The 23,540-nt window shown below is 40.7% G+C and overlaps 1 protein-coding gene across 1 annotated transcript; it reads left to right on the top strand.

Moving 5' to 3' along the window:
- Positions 1 to 283: 283 nt before the first annotated feature.
- Positions 284 to 21,804, top strand: mospd2 (motile sperm domain containing 2). Its single transcript, XM_084085318.1, has 15 exons — positions 284 to 440; positions 585 to 639; positions 1,596 to 1,751; positions 2,426 to 2,512; positions 4,692 to 4,846; positions 6,675 to 6,735; positions 6,892 to 6,930; positions 7,085 to 7,209; positions 7,388 to 7,561; positions 14,867 to 14,985; positions 17,309 to 17,402; positions 17,537 to 17,633; positions 19,910 to 20,030; positions 20,248 to 20,350; positions 21,169 to 21,804. Exons 1-15 carry the CDS (start codon positions 408 to 410, stop codon positions 21,319 to 21,321), a joined length of 1,572 nt encoding a protein of 523 aa, XP_083941444.1. The 5' UTR covers positions 284 to 407; the 3' UTR covers positions 21,322 to 21,804.
- Positions 21,805 to 23,540: the final 1,736 nt, after the last annotated feature.

The following is a 23,540-nucleotide window of genomic DNA, read 5'->3' as shown; positions in this document are numbered from 1 at the left end:
ACCGATAGGGTCGCGTAGTTGAAAGCATGTGGAGAAAATAGCCACCGATCAGATTAAAATGCTTTTTATTGAACAACACAGAAGATACGGGTATTTTTGAGGGCCCGTACATAATTATAACATCTGTGATCATGGGGTAAGCACTTTATAATTGAAATCTATACGTTTATGTTATGTAGATGTAAGGGCCAAAATGGGAGAAAGTGCAAACGCCTAGGAGCCTAGGATCTTGTGATCCTAGGCTACAGGAGGCGTTGCCGTGGTGGTGGAGCCAACATGGAGAGCAAGAGAGTAGCAGTTTCTCTCACCCAGCACTGATTCATCGTTAGCCACCTAGCATGCTAGTGCTAGCGGCTAGTCAACAAGGAACTGCCAACAACAAGTAGGACAGTGTGTGACACTTGAACATGGCTGAAGTTGATCGGAACGAATCGGAGCAGGTAACGTTATAACTAGAACAAAAGCTGCATCCACAGTTTTTCCTTGTCGCCAATAATTGTTCCATGTGAACAGATGCTGTAGATACTGTAAAGACATTGTCTGTCTCTGTTTTAATGTAAAGACATAATGTATCTTTTACACAGAATGAGAAAAGGATCGAGGAGACGAGACAGAGATTCAACAATGAGTTCTTGCAAGGTAACCGTTTATTATGTAACCGTTATATAGACTTAATAATTAGTGAAAAAGTGCATCTTCTTTATAAAAAAAATTGCAAAAAAAAAGGATGCCATAATACGTACATTTACTCAAGTACTGTACTTATAAGTACAATTTTGAGGTATTTTACTTTACTGGAGTATTTCCAGTTTTCAGTACTTCTACTCCACTACATCTCTGAGGCAAATATTGTACTTTTACACCACTACAATTATTTGAAAACTTGAGTTTTCAAAAATTATTATTATTATTATTATTATTATTACCCTCATTATTGTTATTTCTGTAGATTTGTATAATTAGACCTTACCCCCCCCCAAAAAAACATCCCTATATACATTTCGGCCATTTGAAAATAGCCGGTCTACAAGCTAGCGATGCAATGCATTGTGAGCTTGTAGATCTGATAATTTCAAGATTTTTTAATACATTTTATGTATTGAAAACTTGTGAAATGGGACATTCTGCATAATGAGTACTTTCTACGTTTGGTACTTTAAGTACATTTTGATGCCAATACTTTTGTACTTTTACTCAAGTAAATTTAGAATTCCAGACATGTAACATGTAACAACTACATTGCAGTATTGATACTTTTACTTAAGTAAAATATTTGAATACCTTTTCCTCCACTGTATGTATGTACCTCATATTAATAACATCAACTGACTGACCCAAACTACAAACTAACAACAGGTAGCTTTCTAGCTAGCTAGCCAGACAGACAGCAAAGCAAGTCCACTATATTTTAACAGCTGTCTGTCATTGACCACTCTTTAAAAAGAGTAACAATTTCTATGTATGTTAACTATTTTCTTAACAGCCTTTGTTTATTTTTCAGCAGTTGTTCTATATTTTGGCTTGCTGTCATGGTAGGAAACTGACATTTTAACTACTTATGTGACACTAAGTTGTGCCCTGTTGTCGTCCTTCAGAGTCATCAGATAAATATGACTCCAGAGATGTGGACAGACTACAGAAAGATGACACGCTTGTGGATTGGTACCTGTCATGGAGACAGTTTGTCATCGATGATGCCCTGAAGATGATCGATGAAAGCTTTCAGTGGAGAAAAGAGTTTGGTGTGAATGGTAGGCATACTTGTTTGGGCCACTGTAATACTGTTCTCTACTACAGCTAAACCCAATATTGACATTCTGCGTCTAGATGTGTAGGCACAGATCAGTGGGTGTCTTTGTGCTCCTCTGGGATGCACACAAGGTCTGCATCCAGAAAGAGTCCCATTGTCTATTGACCTCTACGGACAATCGCCTGTGTCAGTGGTTTCTTGAAGAACTGCTAGTAGAATTACTGTGTTTTACTAAAGTAATTGCTGCCCTTTAAACTAGGAAATTCAGTTTGTCAAATAACTTCTTTTGTTTTCTCAAATTAGATTCATTAATGTTATTGGTATATCATTTTCACACTTCCACACAATCCACAATATCCACATATGCACAAAAGTACTGTATATTTCTTGACGTTGTGATCAGGGAGAAATATTTGTGACAAGTTCTGTTATCTTTCTATAGGCATGCAAATATTACAAGTATATATACAGTAGAAAGATATTTTAGTGTTCATAACTAAATAATGGAATTGAGAAGTGTTGAATTAAAAGATATGCGCTTTCCAACAATACTGGATTTCCTATCATACTGTATGCCCTGGTGCGATGGAATTCTACACAGAGGTTCTAGTTCAAATTTGTTCAATGTAAGTGATCTAACTAACAGTGTTTGTGTGTGTTCTTTGTGGTTTTCAGATTTGAGTGAGGCCAGCATTCCTAAGTGGATGTTTGAGACTGGCGCCGTTTATCTCCATGGCTACGACAAAGAGGGCAACAAGCTCTGTATGTTCTCATATTATTACAGTCTTATTACAGTCAAATGTTAAGGTTTTAAGTAGGGGAAAAACATCTAATCGTGATATATATATATACATATATATATATATATATATATATATATATTTTTTTCCCCCAGACTAATATTGCGAATGAGAGTTCATTTGCGATTTAACTTTTTTAAGTCAAGCTTCAATTATTTTAACTATACAGTGTAACTACCACAATATTAGTTACTGTCAGCATAAACTGATATTTAAAAGACCATGTCGGATGGTGTTATTGCATGTTTAGCCCATTGACTACAAGTCGTGAGTACTTAATTGACATTAGCACAACAATTTTCCAAAGGACACGCTTTTGACTCGTCCCCTGGAGGACCTTAGGTCCGGGTTAAGATATAGCGATACAGCAACAACCAATCAAATCTGTAACCCTATCGGCACAAATCTTTGTTTTCAGTGACTGTCTCCAAGCTTCTTTTTAGGTGTCACGCAGCAAAATAGCTCAAATGCATCTTGTGTGTGATATTAAGCCTCGGCCAGACAGTTGCGTCAGATGTCAGGAAGTGCCGTTCACTTCTATTATATGGGAAAAATGAAGCAGAACGTCCTGTTGCGTTGAGGTGATGGAGCTGAAGTGCGTGAAGTCCAACACATCAGGTTCAACATTGGTGAACCATGACCCGGCAGTAGCCGGCACCAACCAATGGGACAAATGCGTTGTTGTGCGTTGACCCATCTTGGCTGTAGTTATTTTTGATGAATGCCCCCCCCCCATCTGAAGAGCTGATGTGAGTCTATTAAAGAATAGAGTCTAATCAATAAGTATCCCAAATAAATGAGAGGCAGTTGAAACAGTTTTTATTAGTTCAAGTTTCACATAAAAACGTAGTCTACAAAAACAAAACACCTGTCTGTGCTTTTTCACAAATTGTACCCATGTTCTACCATATGAATTTGTCATTTATTGATGGAATTCATATCTTAATTCTATTCATATACAGTAGATGTAATGCAACGTTTTCATATTTGTCAAGGTGTGCTATCGCAATGTTTTCATATTGTGCATACATGTTTTTTTTATGAGTGTGCATGCGTATGTTTCCATGTTGCATGCGTGCATTCCTCTAGCCTCACTCCTAAAAATAGCTCTAGTCAAATGAACTACACATCCGTAAAACCGGCACTTTGTCGGCACTGCCCACAGCCCCGGAAGATAACAACGGAAAATAACGGAAATGGACGAATCTGACGGATCGGCTTGCGTTTCAGATGCGTTATCTGACGCAGTTGTCTGACTGTAGCTTATAGATCATCTCTCTTCCCCACCCAATACTTTCATATGACAAAGCATAAATGAGTTTTGGATCTTTGTTGTGGCAAATGCTTGCTACCCTACTTCACATCAACTCCAGAGAGAACAAATAGACATCACACTCATGGTGCTACAGCAAATTACATACTGTATATCAACATAAATCGCCAAAACACCATACACAACACTACACATACCGTAAAGTTCCAGAATATAATCCCCAAACGCGTCCCCATAGTTAAATAACATAAACAACACAATAAACACAGCCCAAGTGCATCATGGGAGAAAAATATGGAGAGCTTCAGTGGCACGCCCCCAGCAAAATATGACAACACTGACAACACAGCTGTTACTAATCGACTAATTAGGCAAGAATTGAAAATTCTGCCAGATTGAAAATGCCCTAGTTAAACTATTATTATGATCCAGTAGCACAATTTACCTAATTGAAATTACATTAACAGACTTTCATTGAGAAATATAATGTGTTATGATGCTGAACTGAATTCAAACCATTGTTTAGTGGAAAGAAGTGTTGTAGCAACCATTCAAGATCACTTTAGGATATCGACTGATCTTGCAGATATTAAATAATTATTGCAAAGTATAGCTGCCCCACTATTGTCCCATATAATGTGAAATCGCCGTACTACTGGGGGGACTACTTTGATATGTAAATTTCAGTCGTTCATATTGTGATTCTGATTATCATTTGATTAATTGTTCAGCTCTAGCCTGCAAAAGCATTTGCATAACCCAAATATTTTCTTTTAAATCCTAATCTGCTAGTTTTCCCATAAATAAGCATGATGTTGTTGACCACTATCACTAAATATGTATTCTATTTTGTGTTTATTGGATTTAGTCTGGTTCAAAGTGAAGCTACACGTCAAAGATGCAAAAACAGTCTTGGACAAGAAGAAGTACATTGCTTTCTGGCTTGAGCGTTATGCACAAAGAGAACCTGGGATGCCACTCACCGTTGTGTTCGACATGACAGAATCTGGCCTCAGTAATATTGTAAGTCCACATCATAACTGTACTTTTAACAACATATTTATTTTTATTTTCAATTTAACAACACATTTATTTTTATATTCTAATATGTTTTGCACTGATGCATACTGTATACATTTATTCTTATTAGATTATAGGACCTAAAGCAGGACTGTATTTCATGATTCAAACTATCCTTCAGCACGCGTCCCTTAAAAAAAGGTCGATTTCTCTGGGTGTTATTGAAGCCCCATAGCATCATATTTCTTGCTGTTTGAGCCACAGTGGTGGAGGGATTGATGCTCCTCAATGGTTTAACACTTGGGAGATTAAAGTGACCTTTAAATCCGATTGGTCAATCCAAGTGACTGCTTAATCCTTACATTGGAGCGCTCTGCCAGGGAGCTCATTTCATGGGCCAAACTCTCCTGGAGAGATGTCTTAATTAATCACATGTACTCGTGCATACACATTAAGGAGAATAAATAACATAGACACCCAAATATGAAATTAGTGGATTAGAAGACCATTTTGGAAACCAGTCTTATTAAAGTTTGTTGAACCACAGTGCGAGCTGGAGTAGGCATAGCCAGTGTGATCTCATTAAGGCTTGTTGAGTGAGCCTGCTGCATAGCAATGAGGCTTGCAGCCCACAGAGCTGAGCCAGACTATAGGGCCCGCTTCCAGTGATTTATCTGCATTGTTTTATTATAAAGAACACATTGTCACTGAATTAACCTGAAAGAAGGGTTACAAGAATCATTCACCTGCATTTTGAGCTCTTTTATATGTGATTTCTAGCTTGTGTTGTATTGGCTAATGATGATTAAATTGTCTTTTGTTATCCAAATGGCAGATAAAACGTGTCTTTTTAAATTGGGTTGTCTGCATTTCTTGTAGTTTCACAACAAGTATTTATATGGAGATTGATTGAGAGTATCTCCTTGAAGGGATAAAGGTTCTTGAAGCGAGGTTGTTCAAAGGTAAACAACACCAAGGTTATGCAATTATGTGTTCTGTGTCAATGCAGAGTGTAAATGTCTGACCTTCTGTCACACAGAGCACAGGCAAGTAGGTGAGGCTTAACTGTTACATAGCATTTAACCTACATAACTATTGGTGCTTTTCCAATGCATGGTACTGGATGGACTTTGGTTAATTGGTTTTCCATTGGGCAAAAGAAACATATGGATATTACCTGGTACCCGAGATGTTTTGGTTATCACCTCCAGCAACGTTCCAAGTGATATGAGGTGATGCCAAAAGGTGACATGAAAAAATCATCACTAACGTCATTGCTTTACCACCTATAACTGCATGGAAGCTGAATTCAGAATACTGCATACTGAATACTGTCAACAAACTTTTAAACTATGTGTTCTAAAATGTGAAATGAATCAATATTATTGAGCAACTGCATGGCCTATTTTTTGTCTAAAATGTTATTAAAACTGTTTTTGTCTGACTGTATAGGTCAAATAGAGATTGTTTCCAGACACGTTGCCTTATTCTTGGGCGCTATGCTAAAAAGAAAAATAAGCACCTGGTGCTAAAAGTGAGTTGACTTGAGCCGGTACCATGCAGAGGAAAAGCCCCATATTTCCTATGAAAAGTATGAAGAAGCTAGTGGTTGAAAATCAAAGCGACTGAGTTCTCTATGTATACACTTGTGACAAAGTTTCAGTTTGCTGTGAACTGGGTCATAGCTCGTCTAGAGGCATTAATACCTCAGGCTGTACAAACAGATTCTCTGTTGAAAGTTCATTTCGTTCAAGACGTCTCTTAGTCAAAGTGTGCTTCCCACTCACTGTATTCTGTAAGTCACTCTCTCTCTTTTACTTTGTATTTTCAGGACATGGATTTTGTGAGGTACATCATTAACTGCTTCAAAATATATTACCCAAAGTTTCTGTGTAAGTACTGGGGAAAAGAACACAGACACAATACGTGTTGTCATCCTGATGTCCATTGGTTTACTTTTCGTATTCACAAGTATGGTTTCATATGCAGACCTGGGTGGGTGGTATTTCATTTCTGATGTAGCCAAATGTTTTCTCTTACCATTTCAGCCAAAATGATCATTGTGGACATGCCTTGGATCATGAATGGTGAGATCTGCTTCTGCCTTTGCACACACACCACCATGTATTATACACATTGATCATATGTCATACAAATGTATATGTGGTTGTGTATATCTGTCCAATGTATCTCTAAGCTAGCTGACATTTTTAACACAACTGTACTGGCTTACTTTTGCAGCTGCTTGGAGGATTGTGAAGACATGGTTAGGTCCTGATGCCATCAGCAAGCTGAAGTTTACATCCAAAACGGAGGTTCAGACATTCATTGACCCTGAATACCTGCCACCTCACATGGGTGGAACGGTATGTCATTCAAACTCTCGATAGGTGCTAAGCTTATGATGCATGCTATGGCTTTCCAAATTGGTCTACTTTGCCTCTTTTATTATTGAGTTTGTCACACCTTTCAGAAAACAAAAATAGAGTCATGACACTCATTCATAAATAGTATAGAGATATAACCTATTTGATTACATTGTAGGACTCCTTCAAATACAGCTATCCTCCTCTTCCCGATGACGACTTCCAAACGCCTATCTGCGAGAACGGACCCATTGCTAGTGAAGATGAAACGGAGAGTAAAGATGGGGAATCTGAGGTGAAAGATGCTCTGGAGTCCAGCTTCAACTCTGAGGTTGCTGTAAAGCCCAAAAAGGTACTAAATCCCTCTTTGAAGTTTATTTCCATACCCCTCAGTGTTTGGGAAAGCTGTGAAGGACAACGTGTAATGACCATTTTGTCGCTGACGGGCAGAAACCTTGTATCTCCAATCTCCATACAGTATTTCAACGTGTGTTTTGTAAATTAATGCCCTACTTTGTTGTTCAAGCATGTCATACAAAAGGCATTGTGAGCTTGTAGATCGGCTGTTTTTGAGAGTTCAAATGTTGAAAGTGAAAGTGGTTAAATGTGTGTGGGTTTTATCCATTGTCAGTGTGATGTAGTCAACCCGTTGGAGTCACCATTAAATCTTATGGGGCTTTTAGAAGCAATAGAGTCCCTCGCTCTGATATTGCCTGTTTTTTAAATTCAGGGGACCATGAAAAACGAATTAAGTTGTTGTTCGCATTCTAGTCGTGTTAGATTTACGGTCATCAGAAATTCTGCTTTACTTTAATGTTGCGCCTCACTTGTGGAGTATCTATTTCTTTCAGTTGGGTCTGTGATTACAGCATGTAATCAGGCCCCTCCGCTGAGACAAGTGTGAATTAAGTGGCAGTAATTCCCTGATTTGGCGGCCGTTAAGCTCCTGCTCATTGTCTCTGTCAAGGTGACTCCTAAAGTCTTCGGCTGCGGTTTAATCTTACAGACAATAGCGATGCATCTTAGTCACCCTCGCCTCAGTGCATTGCTTCTCTTCATGTTCTAAGCTCCTATTAGTGTATGAAAAGTGTTTCAAGGCTGACCCCACTCCCTGCTGTAGTTGGTTTCAAACACCACACAATTGACCATATTCACACTACCACATTATTTTTCTGACTAACAGCTTATACTGTAGCTCTATTCGACTCTGAAGCTGAACCTTCCATAACCTGAAACTTACCAGAATCTGTGATGTTCTCATCTACAAGCTCACAATGCGTTGTGAACTTGTAGATCTGCTATTTTGACACATTCTTCAAGCATACGTTCTGAGCTCTGGGGGTTAGTAGTACTTCCCGAGGCGAGGACTCAAATTAGGTGCTGAGAACCTTAACTGAAACAGAGTCGTAGTGTATGGAAACAAATCCAGAACCCGTGAAATGCGTTTCAAGGAACAGGGCGGTTCACCTAGTTCTTGTAGTTGAAAAGAGCCAGTAGTCTTCCACCTCATTGGAGGCTTGAGTGATACTGTTCATCAGTGCCTGTTCGATGCTCATGGGCTGGCTGGCTGGCTGGCAGCCCCCATGCGGAACCCTGTGGTGCCCCACAGCTCTCAGCTTGACGCAGGTGCCATCAACCTCACCCTGATGTCGCCAAGATGCACCCTAGCTGCAGTCTGGGCTTTGGCATAGACTATACCCCCCAACACACACATACACTCTCTACAGGGTTATTCAGCTTCAGCTTCATAATCTATTTAGCTTATTTTCTGGCTAACGGCATGCAAGCCAACCGTGCATGGGAATATATTGAGGGTATTAGGATGTAATCTCTGGAGATGCCTGGCGGGAAGAGATTTTGATACATATTGAAGACTAAGAGCAAGTGCCCTCATGTTACACATCTGGGGCCATATTCATCAAATATTTTATATTACCACTAAAAGTTCCCCTAAATTGCACAAAAAAAAACTAGCTACAGTAGCTACATAAGTGTTGAAGATAGATGGATAGATAAGAATAGAAATAAAAACTAAAATGAAGTAGAATTAAAGTCTGACCTAACCCTCATTCCTTCTCAGTCTGGTATTTTTGTCACTGTACATTTGCACATAATTATGTGATATTGTCCTCTGCATTTATCCAGCATTGCTATTCTCCCGGGGAGCAGTTGGGGGTTAAAATGTCTTGCTCAGGGACACTAGACTGGGTGGACCGAGTGGCAAACAGGGGACCTTCTGATTCCCAAATGCCCTCTGTAAACATTCATGTATAATACATGAATGATTTGTTAATAAATATAAGCATAAGTATAATGCCCAGTCTATCACCAGTAATATGAGCATGCATCTATTGTCCATGAATTAGATATAATCTGTATAGACATTCGACAGCGGATATGAGGCTGATATCTTTACAGTGTCAGCCAGACTACGGCTAAAATGCCTAGCGAACACACTCATACACACTCAGCGAATGCCTGAGTGTGTATACGGATAGTACAGTCCATCAAAGTATTGTGAGCAAATACTGTATACAATCGATCAACATGAAGCATTTACAGGGCATCTGTTCTTTTATGTACATCCCAGTTTTCTGTTAAAACATATTCACAAAGCTGCTGAGAGCAACATTTACTAAGGAATGAGGAAACAGTTTAACCTACAGTAGGGGAAAGGTTGATCTTGGTGCCATGGATGACGTCATGTTTCATGAACTCACTTACTATGCACAATACGGTTGGTGGTGTTTGCGATTTGTTTTTGGTTATTTAGCAATTCTCTTGATTATGCTTCTTCTGACTTCTCGCTGACTTACTTTAGGAGGTGTTTTTAGTTTATGCTTTTTGTGTCCACACTAACTGCCAATGCATGTCCTATGCATGTCTATGGTACGTGCTACAAAGTGCTCCTCTTCTAACCACCGCACCTCACGTTTCAGTGCTCTCAACGGCTAGCGTTTTCTGGCAGAGCACTCTGTTCTGGGCACCTCAAGTAGAAAATTGTTCAACTTCTTTTGGAAAAGAGTGCAGCTCATCAGTGTAATCAAGGAAGAGGTTGGGCTAAAAAGATCAACAAACATGGCAGAGGACAGAGGCAGTTTGCATGATGTACATGATGTTTGAAACTAACAACCAGAATGTGCCACGTGTGCTTTGAAGGAACGTAGGACATGATATCCAAAGTGCTCCACCATAAAAAAAAAATCACACCCTGTGTGAAGGAAGCGGTGCCTTTGGGGCGGGGCTTAATTCATTTCAGTTCGTCCCTATTGGTGGTCTGAGTCGACTTACCAAATTTGTACTTGGTAGCATGCTGCAAACTGGAATGATGGCTGTTTAAAGCCCAGCCAATGTGCAGACAGAGGGGGCGGGGCTTAAGTAATTACAGTTCGTCCCTATTGCTGGTTTTAGTCCATGTACAAAATTTGTACTCCGTAGCATGCTGCGAACTTGAGTTATGGCTGTTTGAAGGCCAGCCAATGGGAAGACAGAGGGGGCGGGGCTTCAGCAATTCATGCTGGTCCCTATTGGTGGTCTAAGTCCACATACCAAATGTGGACTTGGTGGCATGCTGCAAACTGGGGTTATAGCTGTTTAAAATCCCGTGCTCATCCCGTGCTCATACGGGCGCTGGGGGTCCCTGGACCCCTCTTTGATAACGTCAGCAAGTCATGCGCCTCGCTATTGGTGGTGTAAGTCCACATACCAAATTTGGACTTGGTGGCAGGCTTCAAACTGGAGTTATAGCTGTTTAAAATCCCGTGCCCTAAACGGGCGGACGGACATAGCATACGCGGGGGGTCCCTGGACCCCGCTTTGATAACTTCAGTGATTCATGCTCGTCCCTATTGGTGGTGTAAGTCCACATACCAAATTTGGACTTGGTGGCAGGCTTCAAACTGGAGTTATAGCTGTTTAAAATCCCGTGCCCTAAACGGGCGGACTGACATAGCATACGCGGGGGGTCCCTGGACCCCGCTTTGATAACTTCAGTGATTCATGCTCGTCCCTATTGGTGGTGTAAGTCCACATACCAAATTTGGAGTTGGTGGCAGGCTTCAAACTGGAGTTATAGCTGTTTAAAATCCCGTGCCCTAAACGGGCGGACTGACATAGCATACGCGGGGGGTCCCTGGACCCCGCTTTGATAACTTCAGCAATTCATGCTCGTCCCTATTGGTGGTGTAAGTCCACATACCAAATTTGGACTTGGTGGCAGGCTTCAAACTGGAGTTATAGCTGTTTAAAATCCCGTGCCCTAAACGGGCGGACGGACATAACATACGCGGGGGGTCCCTGGACCCCTCTTTGCTAACTTCAGCAAGTCATGCTCGTCCCTATTGGTGGTCTAAGTCCACATACCATATTTGGACTTGGTGGCATGCTGCAATCTGGAGTTATAGCTGTGTAAAATCCCGTGCTCATCATCCCGTGCTGATACGGACGGACGGACGGACATACGGACAAAGTCAAGCTTAGAGCGGTTGGCACCGCTAAAAACACTTAATGTGGAGGCAGTTTACCTCCATTTTACAACTGTTAAACGACATTATCAAGATTTACTCTTAAATTGGCCAGGTAGAATCTACTTTGCCTTTTAATGTGTTAAACCTTAATCTACCTTAATAGTATCTTAGTTTTATAAAGGCTTGTGTCCATCCACGACCGTTTAAGTGATATCGTTGTTTTTGACTGTTGTGGTTATATTACTCACCCTAACCACAACCCTTACCCCTGTGTGGGGGGAGTAGTAGAGTGGTGAAATAGGCTGTCGCATTAATGTAGTCGCTGTACTGTAGGCGGCCAAATAGCTACTAAGCTTTTTGAGTAGCCTACTTCCCAGTCCCAGGAGACCCCTCTGGCAGCGCTGCGTTACCCAGAGCTGCCCCCATGAGCCTCCTAAGCAATAGCACACAAACACAAAAGTTCTCTTTGTCAGTGAAAACAACATTAGTCACACACAAGATAATTAGATTTACAAAATGGCAATATGCAAATCAGTGGTTTTTGAGCCTAAACAATTATCCACAGATCTCTCATTTGGAGATTCACATCACAATACCACCTAGGGCGTTGAGGCCAGTAGGTCAACTTGCCATACATAACCAGGGGGTGAGATATAAGGTCATACAGTACAAAGAGTGGTTACTATAGTGGTATTCCATTACTGAGGTATGAACTGAAGCCTATTGATGCTGTAAAACAACCGCACGCAATGGCCTTACCTGTGAAGTTTGGCTAGCTGTCTGTCTAGAAAGTGAAATCCTGTTTGATTTGTGCACCCATAGGACGCAGGAAGAGGTTTTTCAGGATTATCCAGGGGGATGGAGTTTGAGCAAAACAACAGCTATATCTGGAGGAGCGAACTGCATCTGCCGTGTTTGATCAGAACCCTGAGCAGCTCGTAGGTCTTACCACTACTGTGAAAAGACTGGGGGGCATGATGTTAATACTAGTGTGAGTGCTGGTCCACACACTTCAAACCACTCTAAACATATTCCATGGCCCTGCTCTCAACTCTCCGCTCATCCCTCGGTCAATATAAACACACCCCACCCGTACTCCACCCACTCTCCCACCTGAATACCTCAGGGTTTCCGGCGCTATGTTGATAACCGATCACTCTGGGAAGCTAATTGCTTTTCTCTCTGTTTTGAAACAAGGGCTGGTGGTGGTAAAGCAATGTAGGATCACTCCCACACAAGGAGCTCAGAGTCCTGGAGATTTCTGCAGACTGGAATGCAGGTGTACCTGTCACTGTGTCTGGTTTATACATTTTTGTTTTGTTATCTTTTTGAGTATGTGTGCCTTACTGTTGACTGTCATCATCAACACCATGGAATTTAAAGGTGACCCCCCCCCTAAGATATTTTGTCATTTTATCATGTCAGGATGTTTGACTATTATGAAAGGATTACTATTATAACTAGTATTATGATTAAACTGACGCGCAGCTGTGACTGTTGCAATGTAATACATTTCATGTAAACTAATGAGAAAACCTGCAGCGCAGTCATTTGTTCCGGCAACTTCACAATTGTTTTGCAATGATTTTTAAGCCCCAGGTGAAATTGTCTTCAGAAATAGTACCATAATGGGGCCTTTTTGAACAACTCTGCTCTAAATTCCTTTCATACTTTAATTTTTGCCTACTTTATTCATCTTTGTGATTTTTGTGTATCCTTTGTACTAATGACTACCATTGGGGGAAATAGTTATCCGAATCTCTTACCTCGGTGCCTTGGCCACTCCACCCTTTCCCAGCCATGAGACTCTAAAGGGCGTTGAACACCAGCAAAATATTTCTTTGTGCCTTAGTGTTATAATGTTATGAAGACACAATGTTATTTTCTTTTGTACTGTGTTGATTATCAACACTCCACCTAGTCATGAAACACTTTAAATATTTATTGTCTTATCATTTCATTGCTTACACAATGTGTGTATAATCTCTGTTGAATGTATCTCTTGTTATGAAGAAGTGGAAGAATGCTTTGTTAACGAATTGATTTTAATGATTCATTGATTTCTCAAAATGAAGTAACACTGTTTAGGTTGTTGTTAATCTATGCTGGATTGGGTTCATTTGGTTTATGGACATGCCAATAATGATGCCAATGATGTTCTTACTGCAGTGCTGTAATTTTATATTCCTAATATGGTAAAAAATAAAATGAAGGATGTAGATATGTTTATTTTCAACTTTGCTACTTTTTAATTCAATTTCAATAACAATAAGTCACTTTATTACCTATTTGGAGAACTGACTGTATTAACATGTACGCCCTTGTTAATGCCAAATAAATATAGACATTTCAGAAGAAGCCAAGTATCTTTGATGTGGTCATTGTGGCTGCAGGGTGGCCGTCAGCTGCTGCATTTGACACAAGGGTTGCGTTTGTTGCTTATCGCAGCAGACTCACTTCCTCATCATGGGGCAGAGTCAATGCACTTTCCCATCTGTTTCATACAATCTGTGGTCCAAACAATACAGTGAGTGTGTGTTTGTGTGTGTGTGTGTGTGTGTGTGTGTTGGTCATGGTGGTAGGCATTTGGGGGTGGGCTGACCTTCATCTCTTATTTCCCATCCTTTTTTCATGCAAATTGTGCACATTGTCCGGTCTTCCAGTTCTGGTTTAGACATGTGACCTGTGTTTGTGGTCAACTTGTCTGTAGAGGAAAGTTTATGGATGTTTTATTGTGAACTGAAAGTGCTGACGTGATGCATCAACGGTTTGGACCGGTTGAACTAGTTGCTGTCAGGGTAGCTTGTGGTGTCAGAGATCATGTGTTGTGTGGGTTATTTTGGTTTTGTGTTCTCAAATGGACTCGCTGTTTGTGCTGGAGGCTACTCGGAATAAAGGTCAGGAAGTTATCATGGGGTTTTCTCAGTTAAAGTAAATGACCTTTCACACACATACAGTACAAGGTGACTTAAATGTTGATAACAGATAATACTTCACACCATTATTTTATATGGGACCATTTATTAATCATTACACAAGACTGTCAAGGCTTTCATTAACTGATAGCTTTCTCTATCCGGAGGTCAAAGGGCCAATGATACGTTTTCAGAGAAAGCACTGAAAAATTGTAACATGCACAAATTATCAGTCTCCTGGCAATCTTTCTAATTAAGTGGCCTTTATTGTTTCAGGTGAACTTCCTGGAAGACAGTATAAGGTCGGAGGACAGTGACAAAGTAGATTTGGCCAGTCGGACCAAAGGAGCCAGGAAGCCACTGACCACCTTCAAAGGCCCTCTACTACATGTTAGGTACTTGCCCCACTTTCACCTCTTCTCCATCTCTTCATTTAGCCTCTATCTTTTCTTCATCAACATTCAGCCAAGCAACTAGAAGCCCTTTCTGTTCACAAATCCAGCACCAAAAAAAGTGTAGAAAATTGATTTGTTCGCTCATGGGCTAAACCATGGTATTGACATGTTTGTACCGTTACAGTCCAATTGATCCTGTTGGATGAGTGTAGAAATTAAGGATGCCCCCATTGATATTTCTTTAGGTAGAAATGAGTTGTTGTAGTTATTTTTTACTGTGCTGTGATAATCAATGAGTGACACTGATGAATGACCATAAGCACTTGCCAGTTTAACCCCTTATATTATTAATGTCCAGATGAGACAACGGTGGAATGGAAAGCATTATACCTATCGCAAGATTGTCTTCTCAGTTAATGATAAATATTCCAAATGTGGTGCAGACAACCATGGAAAAAAGAAAACAAAGACACTCCTTTTTCAGGTGAAAGAAATATTTCATGAATTTATTCATTCTTTGAACATGGGTAACAAAACAGACAAGTATCAATTCTTCAAGGTCTAAACAGCTAATACGTTTGAGTTAGATGGTGATGGTATTCCACCTATCACATAAGGCCTTGAACATAACCAATGAGCAATATAATATATTGAAAGCAATATAAGCATTGAAAATATATATAAAAATCCTGAAAAGGCCCCATATTATATAATAAGATCACTCCTCCTTTTCACTAAGTATGCCCCTCGAGTTCTGTTTTTTTACAAAGTAAAGTCTTTGATCTTAGATTTTTCGATTTTTGATAGCCCCAGGCTATGAGTTGGAGTGATAAACAGATTTATATGAGCCTTAAATGCAATTACGTTTGGGAGCTGTGTTTTAACCCCGATGCAAGACCAGGAGGGTTCAGCAGGTGGGGGAGGGGGAATGGAGGCTTTGATGTGCAGAATGTGTTTGTTAAAGGTTTCCGGAGCCCAGAGAGACATTCTGAGCTCAAGGGAATGAATGCCAGTCTCTACAGCTACTCTGCTTGGCAAAAGAAACGATAGGACATGAAAAGGAAGGGGGGACTTTGTCCTTAACCACTTAAGCCCTATTTTATACTTTGTCATATGATGCTATTGCACTGTGAAAATAGCCAAAATGCAAGCTCACAACATGTCGCGATGTGACACATTGTAAGCTTATAGATCAGCTATTTTCGCAATTTACTAAGATGTTTGGACATTTTTATGTTGCCTAAAGCTCATACAAAATAAATGATTTTCCAAATGCGTCGCATTGTTGGCTTGAACCCATGGTCTGACTGCGGCCCAATCTGCATCAAGGAGAGACTTTGCAAATACTTGACAGAGATTAAATCAATTTTGGAAATTCATTGAAAATGAAACCTAATTGGATAAGAAGTGGTCTGCTTAGCGTGAAGTCTTCACGTTACACATGTGCACTCTGAACCTGAGGCTAGTGATTTGAAGGTTTTGGGACTCGGGTTATTTGAGGGAGAGAGGGATTGGGTTAGGTAGGGTGGCTAAGTTGATGAAAGAGTGCCTTGTGGCTAGTTTTTAGGCCGTGGATTTGCCTGTGCTCCAGATTTCACAGCTTTGAAGCGTGATCACAGCTGTTTTCAGCATGAACTTGGGAGTAATGGGCTGTAATTCCTCGTGTTCCCCTGTAAACGGGGCTAAGACATGGCTGGTCCAACCACCCAGAGGCCTGACAGCTCCATATGTGAAGAAATGCAGCAACATCAGAGACTGGGAGAAGGCACCTAAAAAATGCAGTTAGCAACCATATGCAACTCTGAAGAGCCCCTTTTTGGAAAATAGCCAAATTAACATTTCAGTATGATGCCAGTATGCCATCCTGTAGTTTATTTTAATTAAAATTAGTCCATATTTTAGTTGATGTTGACATACTGGCAACAGTAAGTCTTGGTGTTATAGTATACTTCTTGGGTAGGCACTCTATTCACAGTGGCAGTTGTTGGAGGCATGATTTGATAAAGCAGATGGTTTAGTTGATATGTAATGGGAAATGCTACCAGTCCCCAGATAACCATACCACACAGATTTCCAGGCGTTCATCCAAGCACAGGAAGCTTACCAGTCAGATCAATATTGCCAAGATACTACCAAGAAGAACAACAAAGCACATTGTAAAGCAAATTCAAGGTACTGTCTGAATGTACGGTAGTAGTTATATTGGCATTCTGGTGTGCCCAAATAGACACTTGGGTTCAGACCTTAGCCTCAGCCATCCACTCAGACGGCAGAATAATGTGGCTCTTATTCAAAAATATGTGTTTTGTCTCGCTCCTTCCAGCCCTTCAGAGGAGCTCAGCTTTGGTTCTAAAGAGACGGAGAAGAAATGCCTCATTATCCTGAACAATGTGACCAAAAATCAAGTGGCCTTCAAGGTATTTTTGTGTGTGTAGCACGTACATACAGTATGTGCGTGCCGTGCATGAGTGTGCGGGAGGGAGCAAGTCTAAGAAATTGTTGTGTTTGTAATATGTGGTCTCTGTTCAAGCTGCCTGTTGTGTTTCTATAGGTTCGAACCACAGCACCTGAGAAGTACAGAGTAAAGCCCAGTAGTAGCTGCTGTGAACCTGGTGCTTCTGTGGACATCGTGGTATCCTTGCACGGAGGTATGGCACTTATCTTTGCACTCAGCTCACGGCGGATGTTCCTGCTCTATAGAAATTCAGAATAATCAAATTCGAGTCCCGACTATTTCTTTTCCAAAGTGCAGACAAAGTGCAGCTTTCTTGTCTTGACATACATATTTTAAGACTGATAAAATAATCATTCTGTCAAAACAAACCTTCGGAAACCCTAAACACAGTCTAAATAAATAATCTCTCAAACCTACCTGAGTAGTTTCCTATAAAACACCTAACCTCATCAATCTGTTGAAGCCAGCATGACGTGATACTGGATTTGGCTGATAATACTTTTTGTGACCTTTTAGGATGCCAACCCTATACACTATGGTTTGCTTTTTTTTTCCACAAGATTATTCATATACTCTATGTCAGTGGTTCTCAACCTTTTTACAACAAGTACCACCTCAGATTTTATCTGTCATTCCAAGTACCATTACCGCCAAACGTGCACGCGCGCGCAGCGCGCGTTCACGTTTGGCATCGTGCGCGCGCGAAGCGCGCGTGCGATATTCTGCGCGCGCGCAGCGCGCGCGATTTTTTGGGCGGTTATTAACGGTTATTGATGCTTTTTGGGCGGGTTTAGGATGGATTTAGGGCAGTGGTTTTCAACCTTTATCATGCCAAGGACCCCTAAATTGATAAACATTCGGCCGTGGACCCCCATTTGAAAATGTTTTGTGCCAGGGACCCCCAGAAGCACGATATCAGTTCATTTTCGCTTAAAAAAAAAAAAATATTCAAAGATATGCAACACTTTTTCAAGGTTTTTCCAAAAATAGCAGATCTACAAGCTCATAGCGCGGTGCCTGCTATTTTTGAATAGCCAAAGCTAAGTGGTTAAAAATGATTGTGACGCTATTAACTCATGTCCAACTTGACCATACTGTACAATACCAAGTACATTTTCAAAAAGCCAAAGTTTAAATGGGGCTGAAGCGGTTTATGTATGTTTTGTCATAATAATTAAAATCCACAAAGTTACTAGTAGTAACTAAAGTTTTCAAATAATTGAGGTGGAGTAAAAGTATAATATTTGCCTCTGAGATGTATTGGAATAGAAATAAAAATATTGCAAATTGGAAATACTCCAGTCAAGTAAAATTACCTTAAAATTATACTCAAGTACAGTATTTGAGTACATGTACTTAGTTACTTTCCACCACTGTCAGCATTAGATAAGATGAATTACTCACCTTCTGAAAAGATGAAAGAAAACACACTTTTGTTCCATAGCCCCACATTGTCTTGGTTTCAGAGATCATGGTTGTAAATATGAACTTTTGCCACAAAGTCTTTATATTCCATAATGTCCCATGACCCACGTCCGTGTTATTGACATTTTGACGATGCACGTTAGTCAAGTGGAGCTGTGTTCCGTGAGCAGAAAGCTGTCAAGTGGCCTCCAGAAAATAAATCTGGTTTCCTTTCAAAACGATGTGCATTTCAGAATAAGAGGTTTTTAAAACTCTATCCTTGTAATGTTACAATTCAACACACGTTTTATTTTGAAATCATACTACTGGAAGTAGAAGTACCCAGGTAGCCTAGTTGAAACTACTTAACTTCACGCGAAAGCAGCTGTTTATGCGGAACGGGGGGAGAGAAAAAAAAGTCAGACAAACAGTGGGGGGAAATCACGGATCTGTGAGAGTGTCCCGTCGTCCCGTTTGACTTTTTCTTAACGGAACGGCGTTCCGCCACCGAATCTTTTATCGGAACGCCGTTCCGGACCGTGCCGGCCCACTTTCACCCCTGCCCTTCACCGTGTTTGTTTTGATCGTGGCTACCAGTACCGGCGCATTCAAAGTAACAGCCAGGAAATGCGCTGTTCCCACGCTGACAAAGTGTTCAACAAAACCTTTTTTAAATTAAATTTGAGTGATATTATGGTAATGTTATTTCCATTCAAAGTAGTATTTCGATAGTTTTATTATGTTTTCATATATATAATTTTTTTTTTTTTTTTCCATTTCCCCCCCACTTTTTCATTTTTGGGAAGATTCTTCCGCGTACCACCAGGGGGGGGCTCAAGTACCACCGGTGGTACGCGTACCACAGGTTGAGAACCACTGCTCTATGTAATGACTTAATTTGCTCCTTTCCATCTCATGTTGTTGATTTACAGTGATGATCAAAAACCTATTCAAGATCAACATATACAGTAGACATTCATTAGAGTAGAACAAAAGAAAGTAAAGAAAAGAAAGTGTAGAGTACAATTACACTGCAATTATTTGTTCATGTACGGTCTTGTACAGGTTTTCAAGCCTCTCTACAGGACCGCTTTCTGGTCATGGCTGCTGAGATGGACACCGCCGGATCACAAGAACTTGCACAGTTCTGGAAAGAAGTTCCTAAGACCAAGGTCATGGAACACAGGTACCAGACTGCTCTTTACTTACTTGACGTACTTAATAAGAGGTCTTGCCTCATGCAAAGCCATGTTTGGATTCACACACTCAACCTCACACCAGCGGCAGCTTGTTCATTTAACTTGACATAGGTCTCTTAATACAGATCTTCTCATTTGAGTTGTGCCTAATGGCTGCTAATCGGCCTGACCTCGTCTGCTCACAAGATTGTGTCTTTCCTGTAGATTACGCTGTCATGTCCTGGAGAGCGTTAAGCCAAATCTGAGCCTTCTAGGGGACGGCCCTGTGGATGCAGGGACCAATGGGCATCAGGACCTGAACACAATGGTGAGTTCTGATAGGAGTACAGACTTTCATCCAGCAGCGTCAAACACAATCCATGGCTCTCTTTTGTTGCAGTATGTTGGCCTTATTATTCACATTGGTGTTTGTTGATCGAGATTGTTTGGGTGATATTTTATTTGGTTTGACTGTATGTGTTCAAACATGGATGAGTGGATTTATCATATTTCTTTATATTTAAAATAATAATATATTAGCTCTGAATTACAGTAGATTACCAACCATCCTTCAAATTGTTCCATAGTGTTTTTCACTTCAATTTTCTATTGGGATGGTCATTTTGACTCATTTCAGTAACAATTATTCTCGCTAACCAATCAATTATTCTACAAATTGTAACTAAACAGAACGTACTGCAATTGGTGACTATTTTCTGAACATTGCATTGTTTGTCAAAAACACGCATCCTTCGTTCCACCCAGACAACGGACGATGACATAATTTATACCCCTGTAAGTATAATGAGTAGTTGATAAAATAGATTTCCCTGCGAGTTTGTCTATTGTAGACTTGAACGTCATAAAGCAGTTAATACATTTGTTTGTTAACCGTAATGTTCTGTCTTAGTGTATGTTCTGACTAAGCCCGGTTTATACTTTGTCACACGACGGTGTTGCGAGGTTGGCAATAGCCGACCTACAAGCTCACAACACGGCGCGGATGCGACATGTTGTGAGCTTGCACCTCTGCTATTTTCGGCGCCCGACTCCGTCATTGGAGCAAAGATTTGGCTTTACTGGTCAAAATCTTTCAATCCGTTACTTTTATTACAAGGGTGAGCTGATCTCATCTTGTCATTGCAGCTCATGCGAGTCATGACGTGTAACGCCAGGATGGAGAGGAAGTTGGACATGTGTATGTGGGTCCAGAAGGTTCTAGTTGGGCTTGTGATGGTCCTGATGGCAATCAACCTCCTGGGTGTCTATGTCCTGGCCACCGGACAGCGGCCATCATGACCGGCCCTGGGTGTCCTCCACCTCATGCATCTGTCTGTCAGTACGCAGAGATGTCTAGTGGGTCCACAGTCAACCATCTGAGGGATGGTCCTAACGCTCTCTTCTCTGATGAAACCAGAGCAGACCATCCTCCTCTCCGTCCTCAAGGGCTGTTGTCATGGAGAGGAGCACTGTCCCCTGGCAGCAGTGTAATAGGGACATGCTAATGTCTGGCTCTGTCAGTTGCCTTGTAGAGATTTCTACTCGTCCCTTCTGAGGCACTTCAGAGTTACAGTTGCAGAGACTTAACCCTGTGAGACGAAATCATTAAATGTATTTTTATTATGACTGATCATGGAAATATACAGTATATGTAGAGTCTATTTATTGCGAAAAGGCCAAGGATATAGAAAATGTAGTTAGCATTTTTTGATCATTATGTACAATATTTCTTTTAAATAATCTACACATCTTTTCAAAAATAAACAGGCACCTTTTTGTTTATTTGCTTGTTTCGATTTATTCCAACATTACTATATTTAAAATGTGTCATATATTTATACCCTTTTACGCTGGGCAGATATGGAAAAGGAATTAGAATACATTTGTGCCATTATGAAGAAAAAGCTCCACCAAGCAATGTCCTGATACTTAATGGTCTCAGCCACTTAGCAGAAACAGGCCTGTAACTCCTTCTGCCCCATGTTTTGCATAAATACATGGTTTCCAATGAATCTCTTTAATAAGAACCTCATCAGCGCAGAGGTATTTAATTGAGAACATGGCAGAGTGTGTGACCCCCCTAAACCTCTGCACACTTATCCCGAGAGCCTGGAGAGATCTCTGTCTCTGGTATCGCTTCTATTTGTTTTAATTACCCTGACACTGACATACTAAAAATACCGAGGCAATTACTGGTGTGTATGAGGATGAGGCAGAACCTTCCCTCACAGCTCGGTGGGAAGGCTGTATATCTGTAACAAGATCCAGCTCAGAGCAATCACACTACGAGCCACTGCACAGGGGGAGATCACACATTGGTTATTAGATACATGCACTCACAGCCAGGCTACAACATTGGATTCTAGTCCACAGAAGGTGGGTTGCTCCTGGCATATGAATGATGATTAGAATTATTTAAGCGCCGGGAATAAACAAACAGAAAAACGTGCATTTCATGTCCACTGGCCTCTGCCTTGCCTCTGCTCAAGCAATACTCCCAAGTGATCATGTTCTATTTTTTATTTTTTGGTAACTCCTATTCTGATGGTTTGCCATTCCATTCGCATGTCTGTCCATTTCCCGTCCTCTTGCCAAGCCATTTGCAAAACCTCTCTGCTTCAATGGCTGTGAAAGTCAATCGTTTTAGAAGCAAGTGTGCACTGGATTTAAAACGTACATTACATGTTGTATTTTAACCTGCAGTGAGAAATGTTCCAGCAGTGAGTGCCCAAGCATTAAGTACAGGATGGGGGGTCAGGGTGGAGTGCCTGCCTCTAGAGAATAAATGTGAAAGCCTAGGGCCTAGGCATTAGACACAGGTGGGTTGGCTCCTAAGTGCGTCTGTGTACCTCACAACACCACCACTGAGTGTGTGTGTGTGTGTGTGTGTGTTTGTGTGAATGAATGAATGAATGAATATTTTATTTCCGTGTTTGAACAATTTCTTGACCCATCCCACATGGGATTATCACGTGTGTGTACTATTTTTATCTTTTCTCCCAACTAATATTAGATTTTCTGTTACTTTTCAATACACACTTTTCACAGGACATGGAAGGTTAAACGGCTCAAACCACTGACATTTATTGGGGGTGGGGGGGGGGGGGGGGGGGGTTTCTTTAGATGTGTGTGCTCATTGTGCTGCAAATAAAAGTTGTATGATCTAACGTGCTTTCTACTGAAACGCCAAGTAGCTAAGAAACAAAAAATGTCTAAATGAGGATTTCTGCTGCCTTCAGGGGAAATCCACCCTACTGTATGCCTGCAGACAATCCACCCTATAACCTGCATACAGTATGCACCAATTTTCCCAACAAACTAGAAATCGCTAAGCATAACTAAGATAGAAGTGTTATTGATCCTGCGAGGGAAAATCAGTTGCTAGAGACAGCACAGCACTACAGATTACAGGGCACTTGATCATAGTTGTAGACCAGTAAGCGAGACTAAACAGGTATTGTAGTGGTCATTTCAATCAAAATCTAAACAGCAGTCTGGAGATATGGAGTTATGATGTG

The sequence above is a fragment of the Gymnoscopelus microlampas genome, assembly GCF_963454915.1.
Source record: "Gymnoscopelus microlampas genome assembly, chromosome: 17".
Classification (NCBI taxonomy): Eukaryota; Metazoa; Chordata; class Actinopteri; order Myctophiformes; family Myctophidae; genus Gymnoscopelus; species Gymnoscopelus microlampas.
The sequence above is the reverse complement of the archived record's forward strand: the minus strand, read 5'-3'. Positions and strand labels throughout refer to the sequence as shown.